Source organism: Phlebotomus argentipes, unplaced genomic scaffold (genome assembly GCF_947086385.1).
Source record: "Phlebotomus argentipes unplaced genomic scaffold, Phlebotomus argentipes genome assembly scaffold_4, whole genome shotgun sequence".
Taxonomy (NCBI): domain Eukaryota; kingdom Metazoa; phylum Arthropoda; class Insecta; order Diptera; family Psychodidae; genus Phlebotomus; species Phlebotomus argentipes.
In genome coordinates this window covers 2,724,453-2,744,926 of record NW_026776174.1, presented here as the reverse complement: position 1 = coordinate 2,744,926, position 20,474 = coordinate 2,724,453, and the positions used below count along the sequence as shown (strand labels likewise).

The 20,474-nt window shown below is 43.8% G+C and overlaps 7 protein-coding genes across 10 annotated transcripts in view; 1 reads left to right on the top strand and 6 right to left on the bottom strand.

Moving 5' to 3' along the window:
* Positions 1–2,018, bottom strand: part of LOC132257949 (uncharacterized) — a 60,317-nt gene extending 58,299 nt beyond the window's left edge. Inside the window, exon 1 of one of the 2 annotated variants that reach the window (XM_059755020.1) lies at positions 1,878–2,018. The gene's annotated coding sequence lies outside the window, so the exon portion shown is untranslated. The remainder of the gene's footprint in view (positions 1–1,877) is intronic. The other variant, XM_059755021.1, reaches the window with a different exon arrangement.
* Positions 2,019–3,317: 1,299 nt separating this feature from the next.
* LOC132258847 (transcription initiation factor IIA subunit 2) lies at positions 3,318–4,993 on the bottom strand. 2 transcript variants are annotated; one of them, XM_059756354.1, is made up of 3 exons: positions 4,827–4,993; positions 3,994–4,228; positions 3,318–3,928 (listed from the first exon to the last, which is right to left on the bottom strand). In XM_059756354.1, the coding sequence occupies exons 1-3, from the start codon at positions 4,896–4,898 to the stop codon at positions 3,891–3,893; spliced, it is 345 nt and encodes a 114-aa protein (XP_059612337.1). In that variant the 5' UTR covers positions 4,899–4,993; the 3' UTR covers positions 3,318–3,890. The 2 variants fall into 2 exon arrangements, with proteins under 2 accessions (XP_059612337.1, XP_059612336.1); XM_059756353.1 differs by lacking the exon at positions 4,827–4,993 and adding an exon at positions 4,446–4,647.
* Positions 4,994–5,396: 403 nt separating this feature from the next.
* On the top strand, positions 5,397–10,215 carry LOC132258846 (lysM and putative peptidoglycan-binding domain-containing protein 1). Its single transcript, XM_059756352.1, has 4 exons — positions 5,397–5,782; positions 6,966–7,157; positions 7,219–7,535; positions 8,381–10,215. Exons 1-4 carry the CDS (start codon positions 5,729–5,731, stop codon positions 8,598–8,600), a joined length of 783 nt encoding a protein of 260 aa, XP_059612335.1. The 5' UTR covers positions 5,397–5,728; the 3' UTR covers positions 8,601–10,215.
* Positions 10,216–10,323: 108 nt separating this feature from the next.
* LOC132257891 (TRAF3-interacting protein 1) lies at positions 10,324–12,876 on the bottom strand. The gene is made up of 3 exons (XM_059754935.1): positions 12,281–12,876; positions 11,971–12,088; positions 10,324–11,901 (listed from the first exon to the last, which is right to left on the bottom strand). The coding sequence occupies exons 1-3, from the start codon at positions 12,410–12,412 to the stop codon at positions 10,358–10,360; spliced, it is 1,794 nt and encodes a 597-aa protein (XP_059610918.1). The 5' UTR covers positions 12,413–12,876; the 3' UTR covers positions 10,324–10,357.
* A 114-nt stretch (positions 12,877–12,990) lies between these two features.
* On the bottom strand, positions 12,991–16,572 carry LOC132258845 (zinc finger protein ZFP2). The gene is made up of 6 exons (XM_059756351.1): positions 16,492–16,572; positions 15,540–16,081; positions 14,922–15,479; positions 14,661–14,857; positions 14,308–14,432; positions 12,991–14,162 (listed from the first exon to the last, which is right to left on the bottom strand). Exons 2-6 carry the CDS (start codon positions 16,059–16,061, stop codon positions 13,339–13,341), a joined length of 2,226 nt encoding a protein of 741 aa, XP_059612334.1. The 5' UTR covers positions 16,062–16,081; positions 16,492–16,572; the 3' UTR covers positions 12,991–13,338.
* Positions 16,573–16,637: 65 nt separating this feature from the next.
* Positions 16,638–17,314, bottom strand: LOC132258848 (vesicle transport through interaction with t-SNAREs homolog 1B). Its single transcript, XM_059756355.1, has 2 exons — positions 17,074–17,314; positions 16,638–17,021 (listed from the first exon to the last, which is right to left on the bottom strand). Exons 1-2 carry the CDS (start codon positions 17,203–17,205, stop codon positions 16,809–16,811), a joined length of 345 nt encoding a protein of 114 aa, XP_059612338.1. The 5' UTR covers positions 17,206–17,314; the 3' UTR covers positions 16,638–16,808.
* Positions 17,315–17,447: 133 nt separating this feature from the next.
* Positions 17,448–20,446, bottom strand: LOC132257559 (transcriptional adapter 2B). 2 transcript variants are annotated; one of them, XM_059754524.1, is made up of 5 exons: positions 20,172–20,446; positions 19,997–20,094; positions 19,030–19,896; positions 18,247–18,311; positions 17,448–18,173 (listed from the first exon to the last, which is right to left on the bottom strand). In XM_059754524.1, the coding sequence occupies exons 1-5, from the start codon at positions 20,176–20,178 to the stop codon at positions 17,774–17,776; spliced, it is 1,437 nt and encodes a 478-aa protein (XP_059610507.1). In that variant the 5' UTR covers positions 20,179–20,446; the 3' UTR covers positions 17,448–17,773. The 2 variants fall into 2 exon arrangements, with proteins under 2 accessions (XP_059610507.1, XP_059610508.1); XM_059754525.1 differs by having other exon boundaries at positions 17,959–18,173; positions 18,247–18,375.
* Between the last annotated feature and the right edge of the window lie 28 nt (positions 20,447–20,474).

The following is a 20,474-nucleotide window of genomic DNA, read 5'->3' as shown; positions in this document are numbered from 1 at the left end:
ATTTAGAGACTTCTTTTTCCACCATTCGAGACATCTTTCCGCTCAATTATGGCGCGCTTGTTAGTTGGAACATCTGTTACAGCTGCAATTTGCACACAAAAATACATCACGCGACATGAGCAAATGGGCGAAATGCAAATCCGATCTACGCAAACTGGACCATCAAAGGAATTTCAAAGAAAAAATCGTTAAAAATAAATCAGATTCACATCATTTTTTCCATGATATTTTTTGCCAAACATCCAATTTAAAATAAAAGATTAAAAATTTGTGCTTCATGAGAGTTGATATTCGATTAATTCACATATTTATACAAGAGTAAAAACTCTGACAAAAAGCTTGTCAATTCCCATTATAATAACACGAATCAGTTTCATTTATAGTTGTTTTTTCTGTTATCTTTCACAAAAATTCCATATATAATTATTATGCTACGCATTTATTTCACATCACTCGCAGCGTAGCTTTTGAAAAAAAAACAAGAGATGATTACAAGAGCGATATTTTTTTAATTAATTATTAGTATGCAATAGAATCATTTCAATATCACCATTTTGCCATTGTTTGCTAAATGTTCGAGCAAATGTATGCAACAAATTAATTTTGAATATTAATTAGTGTTGCACTTAATAAAGGAAAATCATAACAATTACAATAAAAACCTCTGGGACTTTTTGATGACAACTTACGTGTAAATCAGTTTCGAGGCAGACAATTTCACTAATAAAAGTGAGGTTTCAGTGCAGTATCCATGGAAATTTTGGACGTCATAAATCCTGACAGTCTCAAACTAAGTTCAATTGAGGGAGAGGAAGTGTAAACGAGTTTCCTGGGAAACTCCAAAAGGTCGAGTCAGAGAATGGAAAAAAATATTCCCCAAAATAGACACCAAAAGACTCGGAGGCAAATCAATCAATTAAAAGTCTGGCGGAAAGATCAGGCAAAGAAAATCCTCAGTGGTTTGGAAGTCCTGTCGGTGGAAAATCATAAACATGTGGGGTGGAAGAAAGCTGATCCCAGCCCAGTAATTGGGGAATGATGACAATAAAACTCTCACTCAATGATTGATGATTGAGCATTTGGAGCTCCTTTTCTCTGGCACCCGAGCATAAAGACGGAACTTTTGCATCGACGTCGAATTTCAGTTTAGCAAATTTTATTAACTCCCCCAGCCCGCCAAACGTCTCGAGGAATCGTCTCACAGGGCGAAATTGAATTTATTGCTGGGAAAAGAATAAAAATGGAATATCAAAGAGAGTTTTTATTCTTTTTCCTCCTCTCCACCCATCAAGCTGCGGGCGGAGCGATACCCAGAGATTTTACGCATCACCCACATACGGAAGGAGGACGAATTATCACTGAAAATCCCCTCGCACAACTTTCCCTCGAGCATTGCGAATTCTCGTTGTGTGTGGCAAAAAAAAATGTAGGAAGGGATCCTGGAGGAGAAAATCAGCCACGTCATTGACTTTCATTTACTCATTTTCTCCCTGGGTGTTTCTGCTGATCCGTGGGAAAGCGTCATTTAAGGACGAGTGAGAAAATTGCCGAGAAAATAGTGGCATTTTAGTGTGATTTCGCCTCAACATACAAGCTTTCATCTCCCTTGCAATCACTTTTCCGAGCTGAAAAACTCCTCGCTTTTTTTTCCTCGCACCCGCGCGCGCAAAAAGTGTAATCCCATGTTAATCATCTCTTAATTTCCTCTCACACATTATTTATTCACACTCTCGAAGCACCTCAAGCTCAAAAAAATCATCACTCGAGATGATGAGAAAATTATTCATCGTGATTATCCCCAACCCACACGCGCTCGCTCTCGTGCCAAATTCACGAAGGACCATTGCAGAGAAAAAATAGATGAAAAGGACTGTTACATTCGAGAGGATGCTCTTCACAGCGTTCACGGAAAATCACTTCAACTCTTGCTGGGCGGGAAAGTCTCGCGCGCGCTTCGACAGTCTCGCACGACAGTCTCGATGCGACTGGAGTTGCCGGCGTTCCGAACGCTTCTGATGTGCTCAACTCCAGCATCAACCTAAATCATGTGGAGCCAACGACGCCACTCACTCTGTTCAAACGTCGCGACGCACTGCCAATTGCCATCCTTTTCAATTTTCCCACACTGAGTGCGTCTGCGGAGCGAGTCCCTCCAGCGCCCAACCACCCCCTCGCGCTTTCCCACCACATTCAAATCCAACGTCCCGCGCCAGGAGACAAATCGAAAGCGCAGGAATTGGAAAACGACGCTTCTTTCTCTCTTTGCCGATATTATTAATAATTTCACTTCTGTCAGTAGCAGTTAAATATATATGGGGAAAATGCATATTTAGCCTGTACTTTTGCAGCTCTATTTTCACTTTGTGATTCCTGTGGATATGAAAGAACAAAAAAAACCTTTGTGAGACAAGCGGTCAGCCAATTTTGTGAAATCCAATTAATAATCTCTATCACATTTTAAAACCATTAAACAGATTCAAAGAATTTAGTTTCACTTAACATTGATTTTGATTGTCTTCTGTGCTAAATTCACTCTTTTTCTGTTCTACAAACAATATAAAAAATTTACTTGATGATTGAAAAGACACCATGTTTAATATCTTTCGTAGAAATTTATAGAAAATAAATTATTAAAACATATTTTTTGAAATAAAAATAGAAGAAAACCTCTGAATGTTTCTGAAAATGTCAACAAACGTCTCTCTGGTTGGAGATCCTAAGAAAAGCCTGGAACAAACCATTGAAAAATAAACATCTTTTCGCACACCTACTCGAAAAAAAACCACACTCAGACGAGAACGACAAGGAAGTAAATTCTCAGCCAGACTGTTTTGGCAATTCAAAGTATTTCTAAAGTACCCCACAATGGGTCGTCAATAAACCCGTGTCGAACCACCGAATCACGTCCGTATTGTCAACTTCGTTTATAGATGATAAAATGCAGGAATTCAAGGAATCTCCAGCGTCTCTCAGATGGGAAAACAACAGGTGCGACTAGAAAATATCAAATACATAATTTTCCCTCGATGGAGCGCCACAATTTTTTGTCATTGTTTATTTTCTCGAGCTCCACGAGCGTCGGGAGCCGAATTCTTCGTTTATTTTTCACCAAAAATCCCGCCCCGCCCAAGAACTCATTCCGTAGAAAATAGCAAGAGATTCCACGTGTTTATTTTTCTTACCTTGTTGGAAAGACATTAATATCTTTAGAGGATTCCCTGGCTCAGCTGTTAATTGGCTTGTAGAGACGCCTCGAGTAATTTAATATCACAACGAGCCATTAATTTATGAACATTTTACTCTTCATATCTCCTCCTTTGCCCTACTATTAATTATGGAATTTTAATGTTTTCTTAAACAACTCGATTTTCTCTGGACTAAATACTTTTCATATTTATAGATTTCAGACGTAGAACAGAAAATGTTGAAAGCATTTTATGCGAATGAGAATTTATTATATGGATTTTGCCGATTTTTCAATCCTTCATCAATATTTTCATGTCTGAATGCTTTGAATTCACTGCTGGGAAGCTTCTTATAGCGGCTGTGCTCTGGCAAAGGAATAGGAAAATCGAGGTTTACAGTAATAAGTCAAGAGATAAACTACTGCATATTATGATGTATTTCCTTTGAGACAATTCCACATCATTCTATATAATATTCAAGGGCCAAAGGAGCTCCTCCGGTGCCAAATGAATTCTCCATCCACGGCTGAGAAAACTTGTGATTAAACCCTCTTCCACTTACCGAATAAATGTAGCGCAATTCACACGATAAAATTCGATGACTCCTGTGCACAGTGAAAGCGTCACAGGAGGTGAGACAACATGGATTACTGTGCAATTATATTACTCTCGCATTGGAATGTGATCCCGTCCGGAGAGTCCCAATTATCGCTTGTCGTTTTCCATTTCTGATATAATCGCATCTGCAAGGGAAGCACAATTAGTGGGACTTCTTAGAGATGGCAATGAGGTCTGTGATATGACTCACTCTTTCCGTCGCACGCCACAATCTTCACCTTGTCCACTTTGGCAAATTCATGCACTTCCCGGAACTCAACATCGTTCAACATCAGCGTCCAGACGTTGTCGCAGAAGCGGTAAGTGTTGAGTTTCGCCGCCTTGAATGTCACGCGGGCTTTCACGCGGTTCGAGAGGGCAGCATTGATGGACTTGTCGAACTGCAGAATCACCTTCAGAGCCAGTTGTGGCGTGATTTGTCCATACTGCAACAGAGGAAGGAAACCATCAAGTTTTATGAGGTTATGGCGGATTTTTCTTTGCAATTCCCCAGAGAAAAACACAGCGAAACTAATCAAACACATTGGTATCATGTTAATTGAATAGTTGACGTGTCTATTCATCAGATTTTGTAGGAATATCAGTGGAAATGAGGCAGAAATGAGAGAAAATAGGTAAACAGTGCAACAAGTTCTTTCATACCTGAATCAATTCATCCAAACTCTCTTGCAATGTGTTTCCCAGAGTTGTATTTCTGTACAACTGATAGGACATTTTGTCAAGTCAACTTATACGGACAATAAATGAAGAAACGCACTGATTTTCTTGATGAATTTCAGAAAAAAATCATCTTCAGGAACTTATATTTTGACGCGCTTTGACGTTTTCTCGTGTCGCTTGAAGTTGACCACGAGACAGTGGAAAATTTCCCACTCGCTCGAGCGGTTAATTCAAAATAAATGCCCACAAATCTCTTACACTTCTTGAAGGTTAAAAGTTTATCAGAAAATACCGAAAAAATCATTTTTCTTTTCTAAAAATTTGCAATTAACCCTCTCGGATGAAACATAAAAAGCTCCTTACCTTGAACAGTTCATCCAGAGACTCTTGCAGAGCAATTCCTACCGTTGTCTGCCGGTACAACTGATAAGACATCGAGTTTGTCACTTTACAACCAAGATTACTCTAAATTTCTCTTCAAAGAGCTGACAAATAAACACGGTATCGCGAAATTTACGACAGTATAGTGTGGTTCTGTGTGAAAAAATGCTCCCACAATAGTCCAATTTCCAAGGAAAAGTGAAAAAGGTGATGTGAAAATACACGAGCGCTCGTTCTGCACAAAACACAGCGCCGCAGTGCAACAATCACAAACAAATAATAAGAAGCGAAAAGCCCATGCCAATTTTTCGCTTGGATACAGGAAAATGATAAACTTCGGAGCGATGGAAAAGCGAGAGCACGGAGGAAAAAAATTTCCAGACCTCCCAACAATGAGTCAATTGAACCCAAAAACTGATCTTTTGTGCTGTTTCCGTCTTATTTGCATGTGTAAATCACCCATATTGCTTCTCCCTCTCACCAGCAAATCTCAACTCGATTCTCCGGAGCAACGCAGTGACGAATGTGTTTAGATAACAGTATCAAATAGGCTGTTGTTCAGGGAGAAACGCACACAGTATCGGGTCAGAGATTGATAAGACTTTTTACAGCACTGGCGAAATTCGCTCAGTCGTTCGTCTAATCTCGAGTGTGATTTATAGACTAGCCAGTGAGACATGAACAGTGGCCAAAATCGCGTTTCAATTACCCGAGATTGTGAGTGAGTGCTCATTATTTCTTATCAAAGAATTCTCAGTTATTGATTTACATCGCGATCGAATACCTTCCGTGTGATTTATTGCTTTTAAATGCCTTGCAAATCTTACCTTTGAGTGACCTCAAGTGTTCATCCGGAGATTAAATTGTGAGGGCTCTTCATATCCATGGCCATGGACCTCATCGTGGGAGCAGTCAAAATCTGGCGAATGCATTCTGGCGTAAGATTACCACGATATTCTCCAAGAATCTCTACTTAATCTCGTTAAAATATTCATCTTCCATCACGTGTTATTTTTTTCTAATTGCTCTCCTACGTGCAAATCTACATATTAGTCATATATTCCACAGTGAACCTTCTGAGCTGGCGAAAAATCGATTTGTATGTGTGAGAATAGAGGAAAATGTGGTCGATACATTGTTTGATTTGAAGTGTAGAAAAAAAAACTTGTCGCTGAACCAGTTTTGATCACTTCAATTGCGTTTCTTTGGCGCAGAACTTTTAGCAATTTCCCTATCTCTCCACAGCAGTCAATATAGACAATCATTTGGGATTTAATTAATTTGCCTCGCAATTAAGACATCTATTTGGCAAAGAGCAATTAATTTTATCGGCCTTCGGAACACATGTTATCAGTAACGTTTTTATGAAATGTTCGATGCTCCATTGCCAAACACTCAAATGTATCGGAAGTTTGAACTTATGATTTGTGATTTGGAGGTGATAATTCAGGGAGGAAATCTCTAGTCATGTATATAGAAATTATCTCTGTGAGAATGAACTTTGTCTGTTTGGACGTCAATGTTCAAGATTGTTTATATGCTCCAAAATTGAGCGGTTAATGTAGTTTACTTTGATGATATATCTGGATCATAAGGCGTTCCATTAGCACTCCAAAATTTGTCAACAACTCCAACAAAGCTTCTTGTGAGAAGAGTCTGATGGCGAGAAAATCAAATTGACTGTAATTCTCACAATTCTCACAATTAGAGCATTTGCTACCATCCCGAAATTGAAGCGATATGTAAATTGTCTGAAATGGGGATAATTTCTGTACGGAGAAACTTTCACGCGTGAGCTCGAAATGTCTTGAAATCACAATTTCATGAAATGCAACATTTTGGAGGGAATTTCTTAAGAGATTTCCATCCTGATAAAGAGTGGGCATTAATGCCTTGCTGTTGTCCGCCCTGCTTTCGCGCCTGGCAACCCGAATGCACTGTGGCAGTGTGTCAAAAGAAGTGGAAATTTTTGTGTGTTTTCTCGGTTGCAAATAAGTGCGAGAATAAGGCAATTTTCCCGATAATCCTGCGAAGAAGCTCGCTCATTTCCTCCTCATTGCATTGACCAATCAATTGGTGCGCTTGGGGTGGTGAATTAATGATAATTTTGCGCTGTACCAGTTCACAGAAATAGTGACACAAATGGAGGAAGATTCGTTCTTCACGGAGAAGCAATCAATTAGAGAATCTGGCAGATCTCTCAAGAAATACGGCAGCACATGCAATCACGTGAGAAATACCGACGTGCTCGTTCGCCATGAGGTGGAAAAGACGGACACGCTGCAGGGAATCGCCCTGAAATACGGCTGCTCGGTGAGATATTCCTCGTTTTCTCGCTGCCAGACGGATTTTCTCATTGCCTTTCTCCTTGCAGACGGAGCAAATCCGGCGCGCCAATCGCCTGTACGCCTCGGACAGTCTCTTCCTGCGACAGTACTTAATGGTGCCCGTGGATCGGAACTCGCCGTACGCGCCCAAGGATGAGCGCCCCCACTCGCTGCCGCCGCAGCGAGCCAACACCTTCGCCGGCAGCTGTTCCACGGACACCAACGCAAACAGTCGCTCCCTGGACCACATGGCCATGTCGCCGGACGAGGAGAACAGACGGAGCGTGGATGAGTTCCTGGGGAAGATCGACAGCACCATCGCCGAGTCCCGGAAATACGTGAAGAAGTCCCAGAATAGTATTGAGTGAGTTTTCTCAGCGCTTCCATATTGCCAGACAATGCTAGACAGTGCGCAGTTTATTGCCAGGGAGATTAGATTAGAGGCGGTTTGCAGCCTGACATCCGGTGATAAGAAGCGCACTCCGGGAAATTGAATTGAGACATTTTCTCAAGAGAAAGATCGAGATCAGTGGCCAATTTTCATGCTTTTGGTGTAATTTCTGAAGCAAATATTGCCTCTTTTGGCGCTTTCGTTGGCCGTGTTTGAGTTGTGAAAGTGTTGGGTCACGCTTTTGCTTTCTTGTTGCAAAGTGAATTTTTTTTTGCTTCATCTTCTGTCTTCATGAGGATTGCAATGTTGCGTAGCAACAAATGTATGTCTCTGATAAAAATAGTTTTGCACACTTAATAGACGAGGGATAAAAACAGTAACTGGGAAAGCATTAGGTGTAGACAAAATCGTAGCTAAAATCATTCGTGTAAGGTTTCGTGAGACTATTTGAAAGAATCTGATTTCTGTGTCACCGGTTTTAATGCGTTATTCGTGTGAATATCACTTTTTTTTTAAGAAGTCAATTCACGATTTTTGCTTTTTGCAAGAGACGTTTAAAGTTGCACGGGTGAATTGTGCCAAAAGAAGGTTAAAAATCTTGAAAGTAATGACTACAGACTAGAGACATGTTCATTATGTACTATGTAATGATTTTATGGACACATAATGTCTTTTGTTAAGTATTCGACTAGCTGAACTTAATCTCTTTCGACAAGGTTCTTCGGCAAAGAAGCCTTTTTAATCAATTCAGCTTTTGTAGACGGATTTCTGTAAAAGCTTCACATCACTAATGGATATTAATTTTCTCTCTAATGCAGTTTCCTGTCTCCGGACTGTGTGGATGGCGACGGCATGTTCTCGCCCACGAGCAAGCGGTCGAACTCGGCGTCTTACAGCCACCCAGGCTCGTCGTCGCACCACCGGAACAGCTCATCGGGCAGCGACTCCAGTCACCTGATCATGATGACGCAGGGGCGCCACGTGCAGAACTCGTTGCAGCGACTCGAGAGACAGCAGGATGAGCTGTTCGAGTTGTAGCATTCGGTGAATGCCCTGCCCAAGTTCTACTACAAGCTCTACTGCATCAATTTGCCCAATTTGCGTGGCCACATGAGTCGGATGCTGCGGAATGGGAGCGACGAGAGCAAGTGTCTGGTGAAGAGAGCACAATTTTGAGGCGCAGCAGCGCGTGGAATGGCAGCAAGTCGAGAGGTACTTATTGATGGGAAGAAAACATATCCTTTGGTGTCTCCCAATGACAAATTCTCAAGTCTGAGAAATAATAAGGAGAGCAAGAGCGAGAGAGAGAAAAGAGGCGACAAATGTCGATAAGAGAGAACGACAAGTTAACCCTCCAAAGCATAAATGTTAATTAAAACAGATCAATATATTTAATCACGGGCGCTCTTTTTTCCTCCGTCTTTTACACGGCAGCACCAAGAAATATCGATTTATTTTCATACGCGATCCCACTTTTTGAAGCGCACCCTCGCCTTTCGCCCCCAATATAAATAAATTCCGCATTTTTTGTCATGGAGAAATGCAAAAAAGGGCAAAGAGAAATATTTGCGGGCAAACTCTTTCTCTAGTGCTTTCTAGGCGCCATGTATACATTAGATTTTCTTTGTCTAAATTCGCTGGATTTTTGCTCTCTCAACGAGAGATTTTTTTTTCTTCTCAATATGAACATGATATCAATTGCCTTATTGAGTATAATTCAGTAATTATTGAATTGATAGCGAGAGATGTGAAGAGTGCGTGTTGAATTGGAAATAAAGTGTTTTGAGCACATCTCGGAAAATGGGTGAAAAAGATTCTTGTAATTAAGGAGCGAGAGAGAATTTGTGAAAATTAAGAGACTTTCCTTTGGTTTATTCCATTTCCACACAATTGTTCTGTAATATTAGACTCTAAATATTTTATGAAAAGAAATATTGTTATAAGTTAGTGAGGAGAAGAAAAGAAGAAGAAGAAAAAAAAGATATAAGAGAAGACATGAATAAATCACATGATATTACTACTTGTAAATAATGCAATGATAGAGAGAGAAAGAGAGAACTTTACATCAAGTATTTTCTTCGTGCCTCCCATTTGATTTCAATGTACAGTGGTGGAAAGATTGCTGGGCGCACTTGAGAAGCTACCTTTGGACTCTGGGAATTTTGTGTTTGAAAGGAGTTTAGTATCAACACAAACATTGAGATGAAAGTGGGTCATGTTGTCAGTCAACCAAGCGACAAACTCACAAATAATAACAATAATAATAATGAATGGAAGTTCCCAAAAAAACAGCGATGCCGCCACTGTAAAGTCACGCAATTCAATAATAATTAATTCAATTTAATATAATCACATTTAATTCTTCTTCAAGTTTATTGCAAATGAATCATTGAACACACACACACACACACAATATTGTACATATGCAATTTGTACATAAAATGACGAAGAGTACGTAAACAACACAAAAAAAAGAGTTGAGATGAAAATTAGCAACTGTATAAGAATAAAATTCTATATTGAGGAAATGATTGTGGAAATTTAACCAAAAATATTTAATGTTGTGTTTACGTCTATGAGCTGATAAGAGGAATGATAAGAGAACGTATTGTATAAAAAATACCTGATAAATAGATGATGAGAGAGAGAATGAGTTGCACAGTGTCTGAAGGTGGGGTGTGTGTGGGGGCGCGCTCCAATTTGCCGTCGTGTGCAAATTGCGGAGGCAGGAAGTGAAGATGGGCTTTCCCAGTGACGATGAATTTGTGTGCTCGTGAGAGATCGTGACGTTGTCATTAGGTATCAGTGAGAAGCTTGGCAATTTTCTGCTCATTGTGCAGAATATTGCCACGACTGATGTCAATAAGCTCGATGTGTTCCTGTATTGACGCCTCCAGCGACTTCAGGGCTTCCGTGGCGGGCTGAGAGTGAGATCGCTCGCGATTCAGCTCATTGAGAGCCATCTGGTGCATCTCGCGCCACATATTGAACTCCCTCTGCATGGAATCGATGTCCTCCTGCAGGAAATTCATCAGCTTCCCCAGAGGATTCACGGCTCTGGTCAGCTTCTGGATGGAGTCTCTGAGAGCGTCCATTTGCTGCGTCGAAGTCTGCCTCGTGCGACGATCACTCCACTCGTCCTTCTTCTCCTCCTCTGATGCGCCCTTTCCCCCAGTCAGTCCTTTCTGCGTCTCCAGAATCTGCTGCACCAGATGCCCATGCTCCTGACCTGCGTCCACACCCTCCAGGGCAGCGGGAGATGGCATTGGATCATCGCGCTGCGTAGAATCCTCAATGATTATCAGATTCTCCCCATCGTCCTCGAGATCCACCGAGAAATTCTCCATCTTCACACTGATATCTCCCATCTTCACCATCTCCTCAGGCTGCAGAACAATCTCGACGTTCTTGTCGCGCCTCCGAGGCGCTCCCGGACGCGCCGAAGCCGGTCGAACACTCGGTGGTCGCAAGGAAGTTCTCGGGCGCGGAACATTCTGTATCTTTCCACTTCCATCCACGCTCGCCTGCTTAGTCAAGGGCTTTCGCTCCTCCTTCACCTTCTTCACTTTCTTCTCCGAAGACTTCGTTCTCTTCCTCTGATGACTCTCAGAACGCGATTCTGGCTCCTCAGGCTGAGGCACTTCGACCTCCTCAGCGGATTTCGGTGGGCGTTTCTCATTCCGACGACGCTCTGCCTCCTCATCAATGACGTCCACGAGTTCATCGCGCTCTTTCCGCACTTCCTGAACAGGATTCTCAGGCTTGACTTCGGGTTTCTCCTCAACAACCTTAACCGGCTCTTCTACGACTTTCTCAGTAGGAACTTGATCAATCTGCGGCGTCGCTTCGAGAGTCAGTTGAATTCCCTTCGGAGAATCCTCACGATTCGTTTCCTGCTCATTGGGTGAATCCTCCAATTTGATTCCACTGTCTATTCTCTTCTTATCCTGATCCTTTTTGTTCTTCTCATTCTTCACTATCAGGTTCTCCTTCTTCGTCACGGGCTTTGCCACTTTTGCCTCCGCTTTGGGCTTCTTCTCAGTGTCAGCGGGTTTTGCTCTCTTCTCTGTTGCCTTCTCAACTTTCCCCACAGATTTCGAACCCTTTGTCGCCACCGTTGTCGTGGGTGATGGCTTTGTTTTCTGGGTCGCCGCGGGAGTTTTTGAAGTCTTTTTGGCGGGCGCATTTCCCGCCTTCGCCGCCTCTATGGCCTGCCTGCTGTCCAGCTTCCGCTCAATGGCCATCCCAATGGCCTGCAGCAACTCATTGGTCCTCTCGGGCTCCTGCCCGGCCACAATCTTCGACGGTCGCACCTTCAGCTCCGCCTTGGTAACCACCGCTGCGGGAGAGAAGGACAGGTGAATAATTCATTCGGGACTCCCGGGGAATCGATAAAACTCTTTCCTACCGACAATATTGATTAATTTCTCTAGAAATTTAATTTTGGCATCTCGATCTTTGATATTCTCCGAATTCAGCTCCTCCGCCGTGTACAATCCTTTCAGGAACCCCGTCTCCTTGATCACCTGTAATTGGGCGCAAATTCAGCTGTGACCGACGGAATTGGGTCACACAAAGTTCCCACATAAGTGCACAGTGTGGGTGGCGAATGAGACGCAAATGGGTCGATTGGCCCACTCCTCATCCACCACCAGACCCCGTCAGAGAGAGAGCGCGATGGTCAGTGCGATAGCCATTTTCGCGGGGGTGTTACGTACCACATTTATGACATCATGGAGGAATCGAAACGGTGGCTTCAGCAGCAGTTTCTCCGTCAGCGGCGGTCTCTTCACGAACTTCCCCAGCGTCTCCTGGGTCCTCTTGATCACAGCTTCATTCACACCACTCATGGCTGCACAATCTCAGTCTCACGTGCACACCAATCACACATGTTACACCCCAGCAAGTCTCCCGAGCACTGCTCACGCCTCACTTGGACGGATAGCTCGCCTCTCTCGGCTCAAATTGTGCGCGGCTTTGTTGATATCAACGGTCGTCCTGGCGACGCGGACAAAAAACACGGTCAATTTGGGCCATTCTACCACAATAGTGTGCCCAACTCAGCGCAGGACACCTCTAAATACTTCATATTCGATTAACATTGACACCAAAAATTACATCACACCGCGCTGGAAGACGCCCATTGACCCACAGAAGGACACACTCGTGAGTATTGGGGCATATTTTGACCGCTCTGGACAGTGAGTCTTCGGGAGAAGAAAACATCCATTGGATGTCCATGAGCAATAAAGGCTGCTTCATGACTTGTATCAATTAGAATCGACATAATTAAGAGTTATGGCATATTCACATTGTCCAATGGAGAGACTAATTATACAGCTAATATCACAGAGCTTACGATTAAATACCGATTTTCTAGAGATTCCTGAAAATTGACACAGAAAAGTTTTCCGCAATTCTTAAATCAAAAAATATTTATTGCTTACATAAAACTCCTTTTCTCGTCAATACATCATAAAATTGATAGCAAATCCAAAGATCAAACTATAATATTTTTTTCTAAAAACTACTCTTGATTCTTAAAAGTTCCTGCATCGCGTTCAAAAGGAAAAAAATCAAATCCAATATTTCATATAATAAAATCAATAAAAGAATAAACTTTCCTGAAACTTCTCATAACTTTTACATAAATCTGACTTGAAAGATTATTTTAAAAGTTAGTTTAAAAATATAAAAAGACATTTTTTTCCAAATACAGACTCACCACAGCGAAGCCCTTAAATATCATACTGAAATATGCTTGATTTTGCTGAATCTACGAGCTCTTGGCCATCTTCAGCACTTTCTTTATAACCTCATCTACCGTGTGATTGTTCAGCATTGACTTGATGACATCATTCTCAATCACAACAGTGAAGAGAATCTTGGCATTCTCCCTCATCTTTGACGTGTAATCCACGCAATCCGTGTAGTCTGACGGCGTGTGTCCGCATTGCTTGATCAGCGCGCTGAGAACATTCTCCACCGGCTCTTCAGGCCATCCCAGACCCGTCAGAGTGTCATCATCGATGAGAGTGTTGAGCAATCTCGTGATGCTCTCCTTCAATTCTTCATCACTCATGAAGATACTCTCGTCCTGCTCCTCCTTGACACTCTCCTCCACGACAGGCACCTTCTTCACCCTCTGCTTCTTCTGTGGTGTGGCTTTCTTCTTCTCCTTCGGCTCCTCCTTGACTTTTGCCACCTTCTCACTGTCCTCCACAATCATATCATCCTCCTCATTGTACGGAATCACTTCCGTGAACTCAATATTCTGTGGCTCTCCATCAAACTCCTCGATAATGTACGTCGTCCCTTCGAAGACACCATCATCATCGGCAAAGACAATCGGCGCATTCTCAATCACCACTCCAAGTTCGCGAATGCGATCGTTGATCTTCTTCTTCTCCGCATTTATGAGAATCTCCTCAACGGCACTCCTGTGCTTCGACTTCATGTGGCGCAACAGACAATCCACGCGGATGAACACCTTTCCGCACTCACTGCAGGCAGACGGATCGACCGGCTGATGAATGTGCAAGTGTGAATTGAGAGCTGTCCTCGTGGAGAACTTCTTGTTGCATGTCTCGCAAATATAGTCTAGAGAAGAAAAAGAAAAAAACACACACACAAAAAAACCCCACATCAATTTCAGTGGAAAACTTTCAAATGACTCAGCAAGGCGCTTTTTGAAGGTCACCGCCGGACACAAGGACTGAATTATTGACCAATTTTATCAACTCACTCTTAATCCCATTGTGCATCTCCATGTGACGAATGAGCTCCTCCTTCCTCAAATAAGTCCTGCCACATTCGGCACACTCGAGTGGCTTCTCACCCTCGTGCGTGTACTTGATGTGCGACACAAGTCTAAAAAAAAAGTGAAGGTGGAGAAAGAATTTATTATAGTCATGGAAAAACACTAGACGAAAAATTCTTAATGGTTTACACACGATTTCTTGTCAAGATATCGCTTAATTGGGAAATCAATTTCACGTCTAATGCCTTCGGAAAGCCTTAAACTGTTCACCCAATTGGCAGAGTTGCTCTTTAACCCCTCTTTAATCAATAGACATTGTAAAAATGTTATGAGCTCACCGTGCCTTCCTGTTGAAGGACTTCTTGCAGTATTTACACTCAAAGCCATGCTCGCCCGTGTGATGGAACATGTGAGCACGCAATTGTGTGGCTTGGATGAAGCTGTTTCCGCAAATATTGCACTTATGAGGTCGATCACCCGTGTGAATCTTCACATGACGATTGAGCGTCTCTTTTGCCGAGAAGCGCGCCGAGCACTGCAAAAGACACAATAATAATTTCAGGCATAATTGGCTTAATTGAGTGAGAAAAATTACTCACAGTCTTGCACTCGTACGGCTTTTCGCCGGTATGCATCCTCCTGTGCTTCCTGAGCGCCCCATTCGAGGGAAATGCCTTGGGGCAGAGGTCACAGGAGAAGGGACGCTCTCCCGTGTGCGTGCGAATGTGAATGTTGAGCAGCGAGAGACCGTAGAACGCCTTCTCGCAGTGCGGACACTGATAGTCCTTCTTCCTCAGCGTCTGACCCATGTGGCCTCGCAAGTGCTCACGGAGATTGTCAATGCGCGAGAACACCTTGCCGCACACCTCGCAGGGCAGCTCAACTTTGGGGCGCTCGCGATCGCATCCGGTGTGCGTCAAGTGGCGCTCCAGATGGTATTTCCTCGTGAAATCCTTGCCACACTTCTGGCAGGAGTACGGCTTTCCCGTCTTATGCGCGTCAACGTGTAGATCCAGAATCTCCTGGCTGGGACACGTGGCCTTGCACAGGGTGCAAGGAAAGTACGTGATGGGCGAGTGAAGCATTGAGATGTGCTTGGATAGATTCTTGTGACTCTTGAAGGATTTCGGGCACTGCTTGCACTTGATGTGGCCCATCTGGAAGGCAAAATGTCTTTATTAGAGTGTGTGATTGGCGAGCAATTCAAGGAGACTCACGTGAGCTGAGGCCAGATCTTCGTCACAGCAGTAGCAGAGTTTCTTCGGTGACTTCTTGCTGTCCTTCTTCGGCGATTTCTTTGCAGGCTTCTTCTTCGGCAGTGGCTTCTTGAAGCCCTCTTCAATTTCATACTTCACGCTGGTTTCAGCTTCTTCCTCGTTCTTCACCGACACCACTTCGATATCCTGCTGGTCCTCAGGCAGAATACTCTCCTCCTGACTATACTCTGAGTACTCAACGGATCTGCAGAGCTCCAAGTGTCTCTTGAGCGCTCCCAGAGACCGATAAACCTTCCCGCACTTGCCACACACATGTTCCACAACTGTCTCCTCCTGGACGTTGATCGTGAGATGCTTGGAATCCGGCACAGCTGGACTGGGTGGCTCAGAAATGTCCAGATACTGGGAATCCTGAGTGTCCTGCGAATTCTCATCCATCTCCATGCACTCAATCTCATTATTCTCGTTAATCTGCACATTGATCACGGCCTTGCGGCCTCTCTTGCGCCCCCTCGCACTCATCCCGATGCTCCAAGTTCGGCCTGAAAGGACATTTAGCAATCATTCAGGGAAACCACTTTCCCGGATTCATCCAAATTCAGGGGCAAAAAGCCTCGCTTGAGGTCAAAATTTATCACAATTTCTCTGACGTGGAATTTAGGAGTAATTTATCGGGGTGTGTTCACACTGTAGCATCTGCAGCCCGGCTTCTTTAGAAATTCAGCCCAAATTCATCCGGATCTGCGGGCGATCTGACGCTTCAGTGTAAACGCGGCACCAACAATCATGGCGTTCCTCCACATCAAAATGTCATGATCAACTTGTTGCATGTTCCGCGCGATTTCCGCATCGGAAAGTGCACCACGCGGGAAAATAGTACTGGCTAAAGCTTTACAGTGATTTCAGGAAGGGAAGCAAGTGGTATAATTGGCAGGAAATGGGATTTTCTTACCGTTTTTCACGATAAAATTGCGCCCCTAAATGCACGATCCACTTTCCCCGACAGACTGACAGCGCCTCGTGACGGTCAATCACACAAATAATCCACCGAAAGGCGCGCATGATAATTTCCCCCAAAGAAAAATGACCCAAGGAAAATTTTTGTTTCTTAAAAAGCTCTTTTATTTTGAAACTCCGCCACAAACTCACAGAACAAAGGGTTGTAAAAATTAATGCTATGGTTTACGATGGAATTGATAGCATAACAAAAACATACTTTTGGGCGATTCCTTGCCGTAAAATTCCACTGATATTCTGACAATTTTCCAATCAGGAACGATGAATGAATTTAATATATACCAGTCCGCCGAGAATGAAGACCTCCAGCAATATTATCAGGACAAGTGTGAGTTTGTTGTACAACACATTTCGGTGCATCGCACGCAAAATTGTCCGGGACTTGGAAAGGCCGTCATTGGCGTTATGGAGACCTCGCTGACTCCTCAGCAGACTCTCTCGCTGCTCCCCCAGCTCGGACACAATCTGCAATGGAAGAGCTGTAGATAAGGAAATAGATAATGTGGATGATTCTCACTTCAGTGCCAATATGTTCAGTCTCGATGGCGATCTGATTGGATCTGGCCAAACTCGCGGATGTTCGTTCTAGGGCAGCGCGTCCCTCCAGGACGGTGCGTCTGTTGTGATCCTCCCAATCATAGCTAGCCATTTTTATTGAGAATTCACGCAAAAACCACGCTAAAACAGCATATTTTTAGATTTTTCGCGAGCAAAACACCCTTTTTGTTTGCACTGACAACAGCTGACTCAAGACCCGACTGACGAGCTCCTGCCTTATCGAATGCATTAGCAAACCACATACGCATAATGCTTACCGCAAGGTGTTCAAAAAATTCTCTTGTGCGTCTAAGAAATCCTTTTCTCCCTTGCAAAAGAAGAAAGATTTTCATATTTTTCCATTTCAATAAATCACTTTATTTTTCTCATCGAGGTTACACCTATAAGACGTTCTACGTTGAGAATAAATTACATAGACATATTATAGAGCTTTCCGTGGGATAGGGCTTCATAATTCACCTATCCACTAAGCTCACATGCCACCTATCTAAATCTCCCATCAGTCCTCTCATCAAAATACACATCGTCACAACATCATCTTCATCTTCACCACGAATTTAGTTAGATTTACGGGATTTTACGTGAGAATTTCGCAATATAGGTACACGTATAAAACTAGCTTACGATGGAAATGAGCGAATAACGTATCCGCGCCCATCCTACTGTCCACTGGAGAGCCATCCTGCCTTCATGAGATACTCCCGGACGCAGTTCTCCAGCGGTGAGACCTTTGCGTCGATGGCACGAGACGCTCCACTCAGTAAAACAGTCTTGAGTGTTATGTATCGCGTGGGTGGCAGGTTGAGAGTGGCGCACAGCTTCAGCTCATTCGACGACAGAAGATTGCCTCCCGGTTGCGAGCTCAGTGGCTCCGGCGCCGTTGCTGGCGCTCCCGCCGGCTGACCCTGGCGGCTTCCGCCGGCGACGGACACCGCCGCTCCCCGACAGCTATCCAAGGAGCTTCTGTTGAGCGATGAGGCGTCGGAGGAGGCCGGGTCGCCGATGTGGTGCATGGACTTTGGGACGGTGGAACTTGAGCTTGCGACTGCGGCGCTTTCTCTGCAGAAGAAGAAAAAGCCCACAAATGGTCAAATTCAGACGCCAAATAGTGCGCCCAAGAGATCCAACTCACCCTTTTCTTATTTGCGGCAAGTGTAACGACAATGCCTGTTGACGCTCGGAAGCTGACCGGTTGTCCTGTAAGACATTGCCTTATACAACCGGGAATTCTCTGACCATTCGGTCCAATTATGCACGCCAACTATAAATCACATTCGGGAGAAAAAATCACAATATTAGATAGCAACTAAATCTAATCTCCTTTCAATTCGCTATTCAACTTTTCGTGATTAATAATAAGGTTCGGCATTGTTGATATTTTCTCCCAAATTGTGAATATTAGTTGAAATTTAGTTCATTTTCCAGCACGAAAAATCCCTGAACATCAGAGAACTAAAATGTTCCATTGAACACCAAAGAAATGAGAAACACAACATAGATTATTGGGTCCTAAACATGTTCATAAAAATATGGGATTAGTGAGACAAATGATTGGGTTTCTCAGTACATATTTGATAGCTTTTGTTCTTATGTGGATCTACAACAGACATCAAGGAAAATAGAAAAAAAATAAATAAACTACTTAGAGTGGAGGATGAAAGTGTGTCCGTGAGTTGCAAATAGTATTTGTAACGATGAGAAGGTTTACTGGTGACACGAAAAGTTGAACAGAAAAGTGACCAATAACATGATCAATTCACGCATTTTCCAAACACACAAAAAAAATCACGTGAATTAAACTTTTCATCCGAAAAACTCTCAATTTCACCCCACATAAATGGGCCAAAATTGAGAATACTTCCAGAACATTGCTACTAAAAGGGGGAAGAGTTGGTGTGATGCAGAGCAGCCTTACCGTGCGTCCGTGGCCATACGGACCGGTGTTTCTGTGGGGCGCCACAGCTGCGTGCTGCTCAAAGTGAACACACTCGTCCATGTTCGTCAGTCCATTCCATCGATACCTGTGCAGCTCACTCAGTCGAATCCTGAGCGCCTTCTCGCGATCCAGAGAACTCAAGAGGCGCTCGAATTCATGGGCAGTGTAGAATTGGGCAAAGACACGAAAGCGATCGCGCATTTCTCGCTGTTCCCGTGAATATCGTGTCCTTCGCAGCGTACCTCTGAAGAAGTTCGCCACGAGTTGGTAATCTCGCACGAGGCGCTTCCGACGAGCGCGCTCTCTCAGTCGTCGGGTGTAAATGTCCACCTGTGCCAGCTTCAGGACAATGTCAGTCTCTTCGTCGTCGACGCTCAGCGAGAGGGAGGACACAAGCTGTTCCGCCGCCGTGTCGTACTCCCGCTCGAAGTCATCGCGATTGGGCATGTAGCCCAGCTGTGCCGATTCGTCCGGCTGAACGTCGATCGGCGGAAGACGTTGAGTCACCAGCTGACTGAGTGGTCCGTTGTCTTCCGAAGACGTGTGGTCCATCAGGTGGGGCCTCTGATTATCCAGCGCATACTGCCAAGTGTGTCGCCCAATCGTGCCAATCAAAAAGTGACTGACATACTCTTCCTTCGCCTCCTCCGGACTCCTAGTTTCTATGTGCTTGCTTATGTCCTCCCAATTTCCATAGCCAAACTGCTCGATGGCATTCAGCAAATGCACTTCCTCGCGCGCCGACCATCCACCCTTTCCCCTGTAAATTGAAAGCGCTCCCGTGTCCATGAATTGGTAGTTGTGATCATTTCTGTGGGGTCCAATTTCTGCTCCTGCGGCGAAGCACTGCAAATCAATAAATTCAAATTAGTCCCATGCAAACCCTGGAAATCCAGTACCAATGTGTGGGTTATTGATCGGTGAGCAACGCCAGCTGGGTGCTTACCTGCAGACAGAGCTCGAAGTCTGTGCACTCTGAGCAGTGGACACGAATTCCCTGAATATCCTCCTGGCAATTTGTGCAGACATACTTGTCGAACAACTCTGTAAAGACAAAATGTGGAAATTGGGGGCTTTTAAGGGGATTTTCCGTGATTTTCAGCAGCGATTGCGTGACTCACCCGCCATCTTGCTACTGGAACGTGCGTGTGCCCTTCCAATCACGTCACTGGAAAGCACACGTCACAGGGTGGATGCACTCTACGAATGGCTTCCGTCCCTAAATCCACTCTCTACGCACAATGAGTGATGAATTTCCACGGTATTTCACTTCTAGTTATGTTGTTCCATCATCTTAGATCATTTCTAGACTTTCTTTTTGGCTAAATTTTGCAAAATTGACACCACAAACAAACACACCGCCGCCAGCTGACGCTTCGCTGGGGAGAAGGCAGAGAAGCATATGCTGCATTGAAGTTTCTGGT